This window comes from Telopea speciosissima, chromosome 9 (assembly GCF_018873765.1).
Source record: "Telopea speciosissima isolate NSW1024214 ecotype Mountain lineage chromosome 9, Tspe_v1, whole genome shotgun sequence".
Taxonomy (NCBI): domain Eukaryota; kingdom Viridiplantae; phylum Streptophyta; class Magnoliopsida; order Proteales; family Proteaceae; genus Telopea; species Telopea speciosissima.
This window is the reverse complement of record NC_057924.1, coordinates 1,810,954-1,828,968: the sequence shown is the minus strand read 5'-3', so window position 1 is coordinate 1,828,968 and position 18,015 is coordinate 1,810,954. Positions and strand designations below refer to the sequence as shown.

Below are 18,015 nucleotides of genomic sequence, written 5' to 3'. Positions count from 1 at the left end.
GGAAAATCCTTCATCACAAAATTCCACGTCCAAATCTCCTCAACAGTAGAGGCCTTAACATTGATTCTTCTTGTCCTCTATGCCATCATCAAATTCAATCGGAGGATCATCTTTTCATGGATTGTCCATGGTCACAACATATATGGCATCAAGTGGGATTGATATCCAACAACAGAGACACTCGTAGCTCCCCCGCAATCATAAGTCTCATTAAAAACCAAAGGAACTCTAGCAAAGAAAGCATTCTCAAAACGGCTTTAAGTTACAGCATCATATGGAATATTTGGATTGGCTATTGGGACCTTATTTTCAGACATAAGAGGTTCAATGCTAGTGAGATCATTTTAAGAGCCATTTCTGGAACGAAAGAGCAAGTTGAAGCATTTCATTTGAAAAAAGGACGGTTCCAAGACTGGTAAAATGGATTCCGCCTTTGACTCCATTTTTCAAGTTCAACGTGGATGATTCCAGCCAAGGAAATCCAGGCAAATTAGATATCGGAGGAATCTGTAGAAGTTCCAATGCTTTCCTTTGCTGCTTTTCAGAAGGCATCAGCTGGAATTATGCCTTAGTAGCAGAAGCAACAACCGCCAAAAGAGCTATTTTGATTGTGATGTCTCTTAATATTAAAAAGATCATCATAGAGAGTGAGAATCTCCTTGTCGTGTAGATCCTCAATGGCAAAACTCAATCCATCCCTTGGTGCATCGCTCCCATTGTGGCCAATTGTATGTTTTTGGTTCAGTTTTTTGATGAGATACTTCTCTCATACTCTTCATGAGGGTAACTCTATAGCAGACTGCCTAGCCTCCGTTGGACCTGAATCACAATGTTCTAGTTTCTCTAATTCCCCCCCCCCTCCTTGTATCCTCTCTTGCTTGTACTTTGATTTTATAGGAACATTGTTCCTTTGCTAATAAATTCTATTTATCCAAAAAAAAAAAACGAAGTTGTCAAAGAACCCAAATGCCAGGCATTTCCTTTTCTATTTTGGTTTTTGCTTTTCATAGGGGGTGGGTGGGTTTATGAAACAAACTATTACCTCTAACATCCCAAGTTACGCTCTTTTTTTTTTTTTTTTGGTAAAACCAAAATTAGGTAAATTACCTCAATGGAAACATTGGACTCCCCAATCCAATCGTAAGGCATTTCAACCTATATGTTAGCATTAATTGGGTAATGGAATCATCTCGTCAATAGAGTGAACTGGCCCTTCCCCTCTTCCATGAAAAAACCAAGGGCATCTCTCACCGAATCTAAACTATTTGAGTACATGTCACAGTCCACATTGAGAATAATTGGTCCATTGCTTATCTTCGAAGACACCCTTATCTGCATTTTTTGGTGACATATTAATGAAATGAAGAACTCAATGCGTGCATGCAATAGTAATGAATGAACTTGATGAGAAGGGTTTCTACTGGTTAATCTACCAGCGAATTCATAGCTCCAGCCTTGAAGTTATGATGGTATTGGGGTCTCTTCTCACGGGCCATGTATACCAGGGTTGGCATGGGTTGTCCTTCCATATCCATAGCATTAGGGTCTCTTCCATCGATGAATATCTAATAAGATCAAAATCAATAACATATCAAGGTCATCTAATATAAACAAGGCCACCGATATTGATATTGTTAAATATGTCTCGAATTCTTGTACCCATTTTGAAGAATGATCTACTCTGACATTTTTGTGGCGATCCAAATGGAACTTTTTGGTGGTTACCCGACCCGATGAAGGATTATTTATATTCTTTACCCGCTTTGTTATAAAGTGAGTGAGATTTGGGGGTTTCGATTTAGAGTTTCTGGAGAGAGAAGCAGCACCGTTTTTGGGTGTTCTTGGGAGATCTTCATTGTAACTTTCTCCGATTTACATAATGAAACATCTTCAGCTTTGCTTGTGGACGTAGCAAGCACACCATACTAATTCACAAGTGTATATAATATGTAATATTACCTGAAGAATGGTTTGGTGATCATGTGGACTAGAAACTGTATCCCACTCAAGAAAACCTTTGTACTCCCTGTGGATTTCTTCTGGAGCTCGACCTAGCTTCGTCACAGTTTTGATCCGGTTCTCCATGTCTTTGTACAATTTCTACCATTCAAAGTTCAAAGAATAAAGCAACCATATAAATTGTTCCCTGAAAAAGAATAACTCCTCTCATCAGTAATGCGACATTGACGTGTAATATATTATTATAAATTATAACCGACATTAATGGAAGAGTACTGATTGGCCATGTGAGGATGAAGAGGGATCCGAGGAATTTTTATCCTCTCAATTTGCCTGCCCGTACTTGACGTAATTGAGAGGATAAAGATCCTACTGAAAGGAATTTACTCAGTGGAGAGAAAAGCTTAAGGGGAGGGAGGCTCCCCTTTGAATTTCTTGCAGAATAGGAGCCAATGCTTAGAGAAGCGAGACGCCTTTATCATTGCATAGAACGTCAACTCAGATTCTCCATCGTCGCAGAGATAAACACTTAGCTTCTCCGGCGGATAATCATAGGCCATGACTGATAACACAGTGTTTATCACCATTATTGGTGGCTCCATGCTTGGGTCCATTGTACATACAAATATTTCCACTCCTGGCAATTCCTTCTCGTACCTGCAGTGTTCATATAATAATAAAAGAGATTGAGAAAATATATATGATATACATGAAAATATACTTATACAGGTGTCAATATGTCCACAAGGTTCTTTTAACAATACACGGTCGTGTGGGCCACCCTTCATTAATACATTCAAGTTATTATGTCTTCCAATCCTTTCTCAAGACGACTCAGTATGACCGACCTTACACAGGTCACAACCGACTATCTACTCAGTCGGATCATAATACAAATTGACCCGGACTATATAAAGAATAGTGTCTGACCGAAGTAGGTATTCACATTTATTACTTTTATCGTTTCTAACTCAGATCAATAGTTGCCCGGTTCTAACTTAATCATCGGAGTTATCCCGAATTAATCCTGGATCTATCCGAACATTCTCAATTTATCTTGCAGGTCTTCCACCTCAGCTCAGACAGAAAACAACGGCAACAATACATATTCCTCTTCTTATATATTTAGTAGTATTTGATGAAATGAGAGGAAATGATACCTTTGGGAGAGCCGGTCCTTGAAGGTGTAGCGATAGATAAGGTTCCATCGAAGAGCTTGACGGAGGAGCCATGAAAGAGATAACCAGAATTCAGCAACAAACAGTCCAATCCAAACCCATCTTCCCTGAGCTCCTTCTCCGACAGCTGGGACATGCCTCACTCTGTACACCACAACTAAAAAGATGGACACAAGCATGGAAAAAGCAAACAATCGATAAGCCACTTGACCCTTAGCTTCCTTCGTTTCAAACAGTGGAAGATACCCATCCTTTGCAGCCGCCATGCCCAAACGTCAAAAATAAATAAATAATTATTTTTTTGGTCTCATCATTCAAAATGTCATTCTTGCCCAAAAAGTCTTCTCCACTTAGTATTTGAGAGGATAAATTTTCTCCTTTTTTTTCTCAGTCAAACAACTTAAATGCCAGGCAATTTTCTTTTTCTGTTTTTGTCTTTTGTGTATTTTTAGGGGGTGAGGAAATGATTCGTGATGTCGATATCGGCTGAATCGGATCAGATTGAGATCTGATTGGGATCACCAAAACTTGGGCAAATATGACACTTTTGTTTTTGTTTTTTTTTTTTTTTTTTTTTATATTTTTATCCTTGCTCGTATAATTGGAACGGATCAATCTCGATCGATACCAATCCAATCTGATCAAAATTAATCGATCCAATCCGATACCTCAAACCTTGGGTGGGTGGGTGGGTGGGTGGGGTTATGAAGCAAATAATTGCATATACCCAAAGGTCTTCTCTACCTAGTAATACCTTTTTGTTTTTTAACTTCATGCAAGTAGTCCTTTTTTTTTGTTTTTTTGGGTAAATTCATGGTAGTACTCACCGAACCCAAATGCAATGCATTTCCTTTGCTGTTTTTGTCCTTTGTTTGTTTAGCGGGTGGGTGGGGTTATGAACAAATTATTGCCTGTTCTTTTTTTATAAGGAGGAGCTAGCGAATCAAAATTAGGCAAATTGCTTCAATGGAAACATTGGATTCCCCAATCCAATCGTAAGACATTTCAAACTTATATATTAGCATTTCATCAAAGATATATAATGGAATATTAGAGGATATGAATCCAAAAATTTAGATTTGGATAACTTCAAATCCACTAAACAAGAAAAGCCAGCAAAGGAAAAAATTATGGGAGCAGATTAATGAAGTGTCACCATAATCCTCTTTGGCTCTCAAACAGCTCTATATTTCTTGTATATTTTATCACATGTAAACGGATACTTCTGTCCTTTCTTATCCCTTCTAATCAATCACTCCATAGAATCTTCTATCTCCTTGATTCTCCCCTTATCTATAACTATAAGAAGGGAGAACCGTGTCTCTCATCAATCACATTAGTGTGAAGCTTTACCTTTGCTACTTTTGTTGTGTGTCTCTTCTCCTTCTCCTTCTCTCTCTCTCTCTCTCTCTCTCTCTCTCTCTCTCTCCCTTGTCTTCACTTTAATATTCCTTCTCTCTCTCTCTCTCTCTCTCTCTCTCTCTCTTCCTTGTCTTCACTTTAATATGGAATCATACATGCTAGCATTTTATTCTCTCTCTCTCTCTCTCTCTCTCTCTCTTCCTTGTCTTCACTTTAATATGGAATCATACATGCTAGCATTTTATTCTGTTATTTGCATCTCAACCATTCAATGGTGGTAGAGGGTGGAGGAGGTTGGTTCTATTCTCCCAAGGAGTTGCCAGCTAAAAATTGGCAACATGTTAGGTTAGAATAGCTTCTCTAACATCATTGCAGCATTTTCAATGGAAAAGAAAACGAGAAATCCAAAGAATCACGAGTTGTCTTGATGTGTTCGAAGCATAGAAAGTGTCACAAAAAATGCACGATAGAATCTATGCAGTGAGAGATGGGGAATGAAGGATAGAGGTTAGAAGGAACAAAATTTTGGAATGTTCCTGCTACATTGCTGGCATTCACTTGTGCATACAATTTAGGTGTCAACACTTGTCCCATTTTTTAATTTTCTTTTTTTTGGTGAATAAGAAATTCATTTCCAAAAGAAGAAAGAACACGGGCCCGAGAAATCAGGAAGGAGAAAAAATAAAAAAATATAGCAAGCCAAATAAACCCCAAACCTCAAAAGGAGGAGGAAACACAGAACAATAGACAAACGTCCTACAATCAAATCAAGCTAAAGGAAACCACACGCAGAGGAACTAAATGACATAAACGGTCCCAAGCAACGAATCATGAGATTATAAAGTTGACCTTCTTCCCATTAGGATTATAGGGAGGAGTGAGAGGAACCACCCATCTCCTTCTAAGACCACTTCCATCCGCTTTAAGATCTCCCCAAGTATTGATGACTAGGTCAGACCTTAGGTCTCACTTACTATCCATCATTTATAAGGTGAAAAGGGTTATTTATGAATACAAACTAGTACATGGGTAGCATGGAAGCTATTAAAGTCAAAACAAATGATGTAGACACAAGAGAGGAAGGTATGCGGCCTTTGTCCTTGCGAAAGAAGATGCCTTGGTAGACTGGAAGATTAATGGCTACCACAAATGCACACACAAGGATTTGCAAGCACCATGTCTCTAAAACGTCATCAGTTCCAGGAGGACCCATGAGCAATCTCTTCAACCCTGAAAACAAACTAAATAAGTTGAGCAAAGCAACTGTTGTTAGGATGCTAAACATGGGAGAATTGGTTCCAAATTCCATGATCTCTTGCTCATATCTCTGCATCACATCATCGTCAGCAACCTTATCTGTGATGACAAATCCTGTTTCAGTAAACCCTAACAACTTGAGCATTGTGTCTACAATGGCAAAGAGGTAGGAAGTTGTTCTCCTGTAGATCCATATTCTTTTGTCATTCCACCAACCTTGGACTGAGCCACCTATCCATAAGAACTCTCCTAAGCTATATGTGGAACTGGCGATGGTCAAATATGCGAAAGGCAGTAACCATGGGCTTGAAATCTGAAATCATAACATTCTTCATGGTAAGAGCAGGAAAAAATAAAGAGGTCAAGTGTTTTATAGTTTAAACAAGAACCGATGACCTTAATAATTCTTTTTTTTGGTATGAAAGAAGAGATTTATTAGAACATGCAACAACTCAAGGCATTGAGATCGAATAAACATATCTCTCGCAACTAGGGAGTGGAAACTGGCCAAACTGTCGTGCATGTCAATATATTCAACAAAGCGCAACAAAAAAGGGACCCCTTAGAAGAGAAGCCGGGGGGGGAAAGCAAAAGAAGAAGAACAAAAAAAAATTCAAAAACTTATACAATCAAGAGCAAGCTTGACAAAATTTTGCTGTTACCCGGAATGTTCCTGCTACCTGGTTCACAACCTAAGAAACAGAATCTAAAAGGGTATTTTGGAAAATACAAAAAACTAGAAGGGTATTTGTGAACCCAAAGGGAGCCTAGGTTGCAGGAACATTCTTGCAACCTTGGTAGCAGCAGAATTTTTTCCCCTCTCAATGGGAGAAGCAAAATGATCCACAATCTGAGTTGGTAAGCCCCAAGTCCCAAGAAGCAACTAAGAATCCATTGCAGGGAGTATCAATACAAGAGTCTTAGGAGGCTTGCACCTTAATTATTCCTAACCTCAAATGAGATGGATTCCCAAATTTGGTGAATAGTATTAGATCACCTAACCAAATTTCAAATGTTCTGTTCCATCCAAATGTGGTAGATGGAAGCACCAAACACAATCTTACCAATTGAATCTAGAATGACTATCCTTTAAAATTTTTCTTTATCCACCTCTATTCGATCTACCTCTAGGTCCCTTATCCTCCGATTGGTGGGTCAACATAAACCCAAGATCCATAAAAGAATGGACTATGAAAGAATAAGTGTTGGATATCCTCGATTTCATTCATTCAAGAGAGAGAGAGTACCTTTGGAAAGAGGGGAATGCCTTTAAGGAGACAAAGTGAAGGAATGACAACGTAATAGAATGTTGGAGGGCCGTAAGTAGCCCACATGTTGTAGAAGGAATATGCCATTTGAAGTCCTATCTTGATCCTTCCATGACCTTGTAAGAAGGAACAGTACCTTGAGAGAAAAAGCTGAAGATGACCTTCAGCCCATCTTTTGTGTTGCACAAGCACCTGATCCAACGAAATAGGAGCAAGACCAAGGAAGCCCTTCTTGGCCGGATTGAAATACACTGATTTCCATCCCCTACATTGAATTGTTAAACCTGTAATCGTATCTTCAACTGGACAACCATACTTCACTCCCATCTGCAAATCCACAATATATTCAGAACACATCTGTCATGAGGGAGAAAATTTTAAGCATGTGTGTGTGTTTGAGAGTGAGTGAGCTTCCATCTTAAAACCAATTGATTTAAAGTGGGGTGGCCTCTTGTGGCTCTTATACTTGATAGTCGGAGCACCCACAACTGATGTGCGATTACCTTACTACTCTCCCTTACATGCAGGCATTTTTGTGGATTTTGTTTTCGTGGGTGGAAAAGGGTCCATCATTGACGAAGGCCCAACGTACCCACTTTGATACCATATTAAACTTTCATCTTAAAACCAATTGGTTCAAAGTGGGTTGGCCTCTTGTGTCTCTTGTACTTGATAGTCCGAGTACCCATAGTTGATGTGGGATTACCTTAATAGGGTGACACAAGTTTAAGCATATGTGTGAGTGTGTGTGTGTGTGTGTGTGAGAGAGAGAGAGAGAGAGAGAGAGAGAGAGAGAGAGAGAGAGACCTCTTTTCCCCATTGAGTGTTCTCATGATCATAACTACAATTCGCAAGGCCCTTTATTCTCTCTACAAATTCATTCAAACTTTCTCTTGCAATTCTGTCATTCTCTGTTTTCCACTCTCTCTTGTACCCCTCTGCGTATTTCCTCCCACAAAGGGTATCTCTCCTGTGAAAGCACCCAGTTCCAAGATAGGCAGGCCCTCCATAGCCATCCATACCAAAGAATTCCACCTTCATAACCAAACATTAATTCCATGAAAATAAGATAAATTCTCTCTGCCCATGAATTGAAGTACAATATTACTACTATTCCTTTTTTTTTTTTTTTTTTTTTTAACAGAGTTCAAATAACAGTTAATGAATACCCAGCTAAATGCCAATACCTACCTCAAAAATTGGTTTGAAGGAACTTCCATAGAGATCATTCTTTGTAATATTGTGGAAGCTCTGTGGAAACTGTACAAAAGCAATCTCATGGCCTTTCTCCTCGTCCATGAAAAAACACAGAGCATCTCTCACTGAATCTAAATTATTTGAGTACATATCACAATCGACATTGAGAATAACTGGGCCATTGCTTATTTTCGAAGACACCCTTATCTGTATTTTCATAAAATTTAAAAAAGATAAAAAAAAAAAAAAAAAACATTTTATAATATTAATTAGACTGTGTTTGGTATGTATTATTAGAATGCATTCTTAATGAAGGTATTTGAGGAAAGGGTTTAAACTGGTTAACGTACCAGCGCATTCATAGCTCCAGCCTTGAAGTTATGATGGTATTGGGGTCTCTTCTCACGGGCCATGTATACCAGAGTTGGCAATGCTTGTCCTTCCATATCCACAGCATTAGGGTCTCTTCCATCGATTAATATCTAATTAATAAGATCAAAATTTATAACATATCAACATTAGCATCACCCAATATAAATCGAGGACTTCTAAATCTCAAGGACTTAATTGCTTTTCCTGTATGGATGGCTATACAAGTACCACAACTTCAATTTGATACTTTAATTGTAATGAAAATTGCCATTAATCTAATGTGTTTTGTAATTTTAATCATTTTACACTCACTTTTGGGTCACTACCTCTATGTGTTTGGACCTGTAACTTGATTCTTGAGATGTGTGTGGTTTCTTTTATAATGAATCAATCCATAGCTATCATTATTGGATATATGTGTCTATCAAACCCAATTAAATAAAGTGTTCAAATTAAATTAATTTGAGTTATCACTTTATGTATGATATGTTCTCCTAAGATTATACCTTAAAGTGTTCACAATTAGGAATAAAATTGGGTATTTTATTCAAATGGTTGTCTTGTTGTATATCTTTCAAAACGTTATTCAAGAATGTAAATGCGAGTATTCATATTGTATGTGTATGGAACTGGATCATCTAAGAATCTTGCATAGACTACCTATCGTCAGTTGTTTTAAGCAATAGATTCTCTGTGATAGTTGTTGCTCCCCATGCCTAAGAGGTCTTTATCGTTGCAGTTGTTCATCTATGATCGAAAGAGATGGGAAGTGAAGTGGTTTGCTTCACTAAAACATTTTTGCCAACGCATTTCAGTTATTGTTGTTCAATGTATGGATGGCATATAGGAATTTGACATATTAAAGAACTATACCTAATCCTGCTTTGGCTTCGTGGAATCTCCCTCCCCTCGCCTTGTTCTCTCTCTCTCTGAACCCCACAACACCACCCCTGCCATCACCTCCACTTCCCCGTTCTCACTCTTTCTCCCCTTCTCAACTACGAACCCTAGTTGGAGTACCCCTCCCTTGCTGTCTTTCCCTCTCCCTCGCCCCTACTGCATCCTGTCCCCATCCCACCCTTAGCCTTGCCTCCAGCTCTCCTGGGTTCACGATTTGTGAATGAGTCTTTCTTGTCTCTGATCATTCCTTCCTTGCAATAACACATAGGAGAGGGAAGGGCAAGCTAGGTGGGGTGAAGGGGTAGGAGTGGGCGGGGCAAGGGGTGTTGTGGGGTTTTGGGTAGATATCATGGGGATCAGGCGTGTTGCAGGATTAGCAGTGAAGTAGGGGAGGGGAGTCATTGTTGAAGTCTGAGAAGGAAGAAAGAGGGAGAGCAAGAGGAGAGGTGTTATGTGTTTAATGGGGCCCATTGTAGTGTATGAGTGTTAGATTGGGCCAGCCTAGTATAAGATAGGTTAAAGGGTTTGATTTAATGCGTTCTATCAGCTTCGAAGCTTTTGGTATATTAGTCAAATACCTAATAAGTGGAGATGTACAATTCTCCCTACAAGATTCCATTAGATGTGAATTTATAAATTTACCCCTCGATTTCAATTCACCAAAACAATTTAAGAAGGAAAATAAAATAGGGGAAAATTTTTCTATGGGGGAGTGTGTGTCATGCACCCAGACATAGAGGGGGTGAATTGACAACCCCAACCTCATGAATGGCAATAATGACCATCCTGTTGATGTCGTTGTGTGCTCTCCCATTGGCCCCGTATACGTTCAGAGGCCACATTCCCCCCCCCCACCCCCGAGAATTCTTGCCCAATAAAATAATAGTGAATTGAACTGCTTCAATCTTCATAGTAATGAATAGAAGAACCCTATATAATATGTAATATCTCTTTTTTGCCCTTATATGTAACTTTTCTTTTTTGCCCGTATAGTATTTGGAATCATGTAAATGTAATGTTTATTACCTGAATAATTGTGTGATGATCACGTGGACTAGAAACTGTATCCCACTCAAGAAAACCTTTATTTTCCATCCGGATTTCTTCTGGTACTCGACCTTGATTTGTAACAATCTTGATCCGGTTCTCCATATCTTTGTACAATTTCTGCCGTACGTTCATCAAAGTTGAAAGAAGTAAGGCTATATATTTTTTTTTGGGGATGGGGAAGTGGTTGGAATCATTATCCCCTCCAATTTGCCCGCCTACTCCAATTCCTCACATAGGAGCGAAAATGACCATCCTACCCACTGCCCAAAGTGGGGTAGGATGGTCATTTCCACTCCTATGTGAAGAATGGGAGAAAATGGGGGGGAAAGCGAATTAGAGGTGATAATTATGGGGTGACATTGACAGAACAACAGTTCTGATTGTACATCAAAACTAACCTTAATGGAAGAATAGTGACTGGCCATGTGAGGATGAAGAGGGTGAGAATGAGTGGTAGTGAAAAAAGCGGAGGGGGAGGGTGGCTCCACTTTGAATTGCTTGCAAAATGGAAGCCAATGCTTAGAGAAGAGAGAGGCCTCTAGCATTGCGTAGAACGTCAACTCAGACCCACCATCGTCGGAAAGATAAACACTGAGTTTCTCCGGCGGATAATCATAAGCCATGACCGATAACACAGTGTTTATAACCACTATTGGTGGCTCTGCTCTTGGGTCAGCTGTACAGACAAATATATCCACGCCTGGCAATTCCCTTTCGTACCTGTACTAGCAATTTCCTTTATTATTATTATTGTTATTAGAAATTGAAATGAAAGGAAGAGAGGTAGGGGGATCAGGATCGTCTTCAAGGAATCCAGCGCCTAAGGCGCGCCCAGGTGGCATCCAACAGTTCGGTTGAGCCACACACATCTCAGCTCATGTCTAAGGATGTGTGTGGTACAACCCAACGGCTGGCAGCACCCTGAAGACGAGCTAAATTCGATCGTGGGTTACCTGTGAGAGAGTCTGTCCTTGAAGGTGTAGCGATAAACTAGCTTCCATCGAACGGACTGATTGAGGAGCCAAGAGAGAGAGAGCCAGAATTCAGCAACAAAGAGTCCAATCCAAGCCCATCTTCCCTGAGCTCCTTCTCCAGATGGGACATGACTCACTCTGTACACCACAACCATACAGATGCCCACAAGCATGGACACAGCAAACAATCGATAACCCACTCGACCTTTGCCTTCCTTCGTTTCGAACAGTGGAACATACCCATCCTTTGCACTCCCCATGCTTGCCCAACGCCAACACACACTCACTCACTCTCTCTCTCTCTTTTGTTTGGACTACTTGACAACTTCTAAAGAACAAAAAACAAGGGTAAATGGAGCGGCTACATTAACTTTTGTTTGGATTATCTGCATCCAAACGAATGCGATTTTCTGTTTTTTAATCCGAATGTTATCTGGGACTGGACTCGAAAAAGATTCTGCGTATCCGGGTGGGAGAAAATACAGAAAAAAATCAATGGACAAAACAAATCCTAAATAACCAACTCAAGTCCCAAAGGATAATTAAAATCGCCAATACTCCCTCTCTCTCTCTCGCTCTCTACTAATTGACCAAAGAAAGCTGCTAGTTGGCCACTCACCATCAAGAAGATTCCTTTTAGAGGATTTGAAGGGGCATCTTTGTACCTTCAAAATAAACAAATGGATCCATCCTATCCACAAAAAGTTATCTTGTTTTTTAGCAAAAAGACATAGTATGATACGTGTAAGATACTCTTAAAAAATAAAAATAAGAAAAAAGAAAAATAATAAAGAGAGAAAGAGATGAGAGAGATAATAGGGAATAGGGATTTGGGGCTTTCGGAACCCATATGTCATCTGAGGGAGACACAAGTTTAAGCATATGTATGAGAGAGAGAGAGAGAGAGAGAGAGAGAGAGAGAGAGAGAGAGAGAGCTCTTTTCCCCATTGAGTGTTCTCATGATCATAACTATAATTGCAAGGCCCTTCATTCTCTCCATAAATTCATTCAAACTTTCTCTTGCAATTTTGTCATCCTCTGTTTTCCACTCTGTCTTGTACCCCTCTGTGTATTTCCTCCCACAAAAGGGTATCTCTTTTGTGAAACCACCCGGGTTCCAAGATAGGCAGGCCCTCCATAGCCTTCCATACCAAAGAACTACACCTTTAACCAAATATTAATTCCATTACTACTATTCCTTTTAATTTACAGACTTCCTAAAACATTTGGGCTCCGTTTGGTTGTAAGGGAATTAAAGGAAAAGAAAATAAAAATTTTAATTTAAAATAAAAATTTTTGTAATCATTATCCCATTTGACTAGATCACTAAGTTTAAAATATTCCATATTTGGTTATTAAATTTTAATTTACTTTGCATCCATTTCCCTTTAATTTAAAAAACTAAAATAAAAATTACATCTAAAATGTATCATTACTAAATATGGTAAGAAATTTTAGTAGTTTAATCACATGGGATAATGATTATGAAAATTTCTTTTTTAAGTTTAAAAAACTTCTCTTCCCTTCCCTTTAATTTCGTATGCAACCAAACATAGCCTTGATGAATACTTGCTAAACGCTAATACCTACCTCAAGAATTGGTTTAAAGGAATTTCCATAGAGATCATTCTTAGTGATATTGTGGAAACACTGTGGATATTGTACAAAAGCAATCTCATGGCCTTTCTCCTCGTCCATGTAAAAACAAAGGGCATTTCTCACTAAATCTAAATTATTTGAGTACATATTGATCACAAATCGGCATTGAGAATAATTGGACCATTGCTTATTTTTGAAGACACCCTTATTTGAATTTCATTACATGCATAAAAACAACGGATAATGAAATTAAAAAAATTAAAAAAAAAAAAAAAAAAAACTTTGTAATATTAATTAGGCTGTGTTTGGTATGTATTATTGGAATGCATTCTTAACATTGAATGAGAATACAAAAGCCAAGTATCATGCATTGTAATATTAACGAATGATTTAAGAAAGGTTTATATATACTAGTTAACGTACCAGCGCATTCATAGCTTCAACCTTGAAGTTATGATGGTATTTGGGTCTCTTCTCAGGGGCCATGTATTACCCAGAGTTGGCAATGGGTGTCCTTCCATATCCACAACACTAGGTCTCTTCCATACTCCCAGGTTGAGCACGATACCTTCTCTTGCCCATCCAGTGGCCTAGGAATTCTCTTTTGATCGTGGCTAAAGGAAAACTTAGTCCTTTCAATTATTATGTTTGGAATTCCTTTATTAGCCAGTTTTATCCTACCTTTCTCTTCTTCCCCCTCTCTCTCTCTCTCTCTCTCTCTCTCTCTCTCTCTCTCTCTCTCTCACCATGCCCTCACCCGCTCACCCTGCATCCACACCCCGGCCTTTTCCCCCTTTACCCTCTGCCCCCATCTTTGCCCTATGTACTGCTCCTTGCCCAACCTATCTTTTACACCCTTTAAAGTTCAGACTCTCTCTCTCTCTGAGTGAGATGTGCCAAAGAGAGAAAATTCCATCTCTATCCTAGCCTACCTAGTTCCTCCTCTTCTCTATATAGTAAAAAGAATTAGACTAGTTCCCTTCTTTTATATGTATGGAAGTGATCAATCAACTACACCAATGTCGGGTGTTTGGTTGTCCTCACGCCTCTCTCAGATTGTGTGTTACAGAGAAAGAACCCTCGCTACATATAGTTAAGGACTATATAGGTATTTCGGTAAAATTCCAGTATAAGGTGATATATTGCGTCTACAAACTAGTACATAGGTAGTATACTGACTATTAAAGCAAGAACAATTGATCTCGACATGAGAGAGAAAAGTATGCGGCCATTGTCCTTGCGAAAGAAGAGGCCTTGGTAGACTGGAAGATTGATGGCTACCACAAGTGCACACAAATAGATTTGCAAGCTTAAACTATCAAAAATTTCAGTAACTGCAGGGCCCATGATCAATCTCTTCATCCCTCCAATCAAACTAAACAAGTTGAGCAAAGCAACTGTTGTTAGAATGCTATGCATGGGAGAATTGGTTCCAAACTCCATGATCTCTTGCTCATATCTCTTCATCACATCATCGTCAGCCACCTTAGCTGTGATTGCAAATGCCGACTTAGTAAACCCTAATACCTTTAGCATTGTTTCTATAATGGCAAAGTTGTAGGAAGCTATCTTTCTGTAGATCAATATCCTTTTCTCATTCCACCAACCTTGGATTGATCCACCAGTCCATAAGAACTCTCCTAAGCTATATGCGGAGCTGGCAATGATCAAATATGCAAAAGGCAGGAACCATGGGCTTGAAATCTGAAAAAAAAAAATTCTTAATGGTAAGAACAAGAAGAAATAGAGATCTTATGTGTAGTAAGAATTTATATTGTTTGAATCACCAACAAAGTGTTAGGAATTAACAACGTAGCAGAACAACGATTAATAAAATAAAAAAAAATATGACACACTGAACACAGATTAATGTGATTCTTCCAAGATGAGTTACGTCTACGGCCAAGCGATTATATAACCTTCCACTATTCTGGTGAAGAAAGTACAAAATCTTCACTCACTCCTCCTTATGAGATGGCATACTATATATAGTGTATTTTACCGTGTTACAATATAGAGAAACCCTAATCCTCGAAAGTACAAAATTACTGGATAAACGACTCCCAAAAAAGGGTCAGGGAGAGAGAGAGAGTACCTTTGGGAAGAGAGGAATGCCTTTAAGGAGACAAAGTGAAGGGATGACAATGTAATATAGTGTTGGAGGGCCATAAGTAGCCCACAAGTTGTAGTAAGAATATGCCATTTGAAGTCCAGGATTGATCCTTCCATGGCCTTGCCACAAGGGACAGTCCCTTGAAAGAAAAATTTGAAGGTGACCTTCAGACCATCTTTTGTGTTGCACAAGCATCTGATCCAACGTAACAGGAGCAACACCAAGGAAGGCCTTCTGTGTTGGATAGAAATACACTGATTTCCATCCCCTACATTTAATTGTCAACCCAGTTATCACATCTTCAACTGGACAACCATACTTCACTCCAATCTGCAAATCCACAATATATTCAAGGAACCCATCAGTCATCTGAGGAAAACACAAGTTTATGCATGAGAGAGAGAGAGAGAGAGATACCTGTTTTCCCCATTGACTGTTATCATCATAACTACAATCCGCAAGTCCCTTTATTCTCTCTATTAATTCAATCAAACTTTCTCCAGCAATTCTATCATTCTCTGTTTTCCACTCTCTCTGGTAATCCTCAGTGTATTTCCTACCACACAGGATATCTCTCCTGTGAAAGCACCCACTTCCAATGTAGAGAGGCCCTCCACAGTCATCCATACCATAGAGCTCCACCTTCATAACCAAACATTCCAAGAATAAGTTAAGATTTAATATAAGAGACAAACTTTTTTCACCCACAGCCGATGTGGGATTATTACCTCAATACTCCCCTTTACGTGCAGGCCTCTTCTGGGTTCTGTCTTCGTGGGTGGAACGGAAAATTATTGATTTAGCTGTCTCTCCATTTCCTCCATTTCATGTAGTAGGGGGGAGTGGACCCCACCCGGGCAGTGTGTTCGGGCAGGGGGTAGGGTGGTCATTTCCGCTCCCCTATGAGAGGAAATGGAGGGACAGATAAATGGAGAAAATAAAGATCCGGATGGAGCAGAGCCCATCATCGATGGGATGGCCTCTTGTGGTTCTTATAATTGATAGTCGGATCACCCACAGCCGATGTGGGATTATTACCTCAATAGATAAACGTGTATGTACCAAATGCCAATATGACCTACCTCAAAATTTGTTCTGAGAAAACTGCCATAGAGATCATTCTTAATGATGTTGTAGAAGTTTTGTGGATACTGTACATAAGCAATCTCATGGCCCTTCTCGTCATCCATGAAAAAACAAAGGGCATCTCTCACCGAATCCAAATTGTTTGAGTACATATCACAGTCGACATTTAGAATTATTGGGGCATTGCTTATCTTCGAAGACACTCTTATCTGTATTTTCAGTGACATCAAAATTAAATGAGAGCTGCTCTATGTGTAGTGAGCGGGGAATCTTCACATGCGTGAACGACTTACAGCCGTTCAGATGGAATTCAATCTGTGAGAATATTCCATTTGAATGGCTGTGAATCGTTCACGTACGTGAAGAGTCACCGGATAGCATGCGATACTAATAAATGTAATTGAGAATAAGGGTTTGTTTCTAGCTAATTAATGGTTAATTTACCAGCGAATTCATAGCTCCAGCCTTGAAGTTATGATGGTATTGGGGTCTCTTCTCACGGGCCATGTATACCAGGGTTGGTAATGGTTGTCCTTCCATATCCACAGCATTTGGGTCTCTTCCATCAATTAATACCTAATAAGACCAAAAACTTAATAACATATCATCACCATCACCCAATATAAATCAAAGACTACAGAATCTCAAAAAATAAAAATAAAAATAAAAATAAAAATAAAATTTGGTTCAAGTTTCTAAATCTCAAGTTATATATATGATATGGGAGAGGGATACGAACACTGCCCGTGTGCAATAAACTAGTGAGCGATACCAATAGGGTGCGGAATGAGGTAACATACAGGATAACAGGAGGGGTAAGGTGGTCATTTCAAAGGGGGGAAGAGAGGGATAGACACAATAGGTACTAGCTTTCAGTATGCCCAGCCTTTTCCCATGTGAAAATTTCTTATTAACACCCCTTAAATCGTCAAATAATTTGCATTCTTTTTCCGATTATACATATGATATTTTGTTATTAACACCCCTTATAATGTCAAATAATTTGTACTCTTTCTTTTGCCCCCTTCGTATATTACACTTCTTCTGAAGTCAAAATCCTTTTCACATGTGTAATTAGAATGTATGCAAGACAAGGACAATAGCAAGTTTACTTTAAATTATTTAAAAAAAAAAAACAACTTTTTAAATTTGCACATAACTTGAAGAACTTTTGGGAAGTAGATAACGGGGAATCAAAAGGCAACCTTGTGTATATAAAGGAAAATTCTTGTTATAACCAAGATTGGTGAAAAAGAAGTAATCTTATGTTTATTTGCTTTTTTTAAATAATTCACTTCTTTTTTTCAATGAAGGTAAATCCCGACATTTCAATGAACAATGACAAACCTCAAAAATGATATACTTATAAGTCACTTTCAAATTCTTTTGAAAATTATTTTTTATTTTTAACTTAAATAATTTTTAAAAATAAGATAAACGGAAAACAAAAGAAAGTTACAAGTTACAACTTCTCACTTCACCACCTAGCTAGCTTGTTGACTAAAAGGTGGACCATGGCATAATGTAACGTTACCTGAAGAATGGTTTGGTGATCACGTGGACCATAAACTGTATCCCACTCAAGAAAACCTTTGTTCTCCTTGCGGATTTCTTCTGGAGCTCGACCGAGCTCTATCACAATTTTGATCCGATTCTCCATGTCTTTGTACAATTTCTACCATTCAAAATTAGAAGAATAA

At 38.8% G+C, this 18,015-nt stretch overlaps 2 protein-coding genes and 1 long non-coding RNA gene across 4 annotated transcripts in view; 1 reads left to right on the top strand and 2 right to left on the bottom strand.

Annotated features, from left to right (window-relative positions):
- Positions 1-2,363: 2,363 nt before the first annotated feature.
- On the bottom strand, positions 2,364-3,405 carry LOC122640207 (cellulose synthase-like protein E1). Its single transcript, XM_043833358.1, has 2 exons — positions 3,120-3,405; positions 2,364-2,616 (listed from the first exon to the last, which is right to left on the bottom strand). Exons 1-2 carry the CDS (start codon positions 3,401-3,403, stop codon positions 2,364-2,366), a joined length of 537 nt encoding a protein of 178 aa, XP_043689293.1. The 5' UTR covers positions 3,404-3,405.
- Positions 3,406-5,503: 2,098 nt separating this feature from the next.
- The window catches only part of LOC122641127 (cellulose synthase-like protein E1), a 19,634-nt gene continuing 7,122 nt past the window's right edge, over positions 5,504-18,015 (bottom strand). Inside the window, exons 4-9 of one of the 2 annotated variants that reach the window (XM_043834455.1) lie at positions 17,850-17,990; positions 16,760-16,891; positions 16,312-16,524; positions 15,647-15,871; positions 15,212-15,559; positions 5,504-6,069 (exon numbers count right to left, since the gene is read on the bottom strand). In XM_043834455.1, the coding sequence (XP_043690390.1) occupies positions 5,518-6,069; positions 15,212-15,559; positions 15,647-15,871; positions 16,312-16,524; positions 16,760-16,891; positions 17,850-17,990 (1,611 nt within the window). In that variant the 3' untranslated portion in view covers positions 5,504-5,517. Of the gene's footprint in view, positions 6,070-7,003; positions 7,352-7,831; positions 8,060-15,211; positions 15,560-15,646; positions 15,872-16,311; positions 16,525-16,759; positions 16,892-17,849; positions 17,991-18,015 lie in introns of both variants that reach the window. The other variant, XM_043834454.1, reaches the window with a different exon arrangement.
- On the top strand, positions 5,648-14,571 carry LOC122641136. Its single transcript, XR_006329813.1, has 3 exons — positions 5,648-5,695; positions 10,005-10,008; positions 14,457-14,571. It is a non-coding gene; the product is annotated as an uncharacterized LOC122641136 (long non-coding RNA).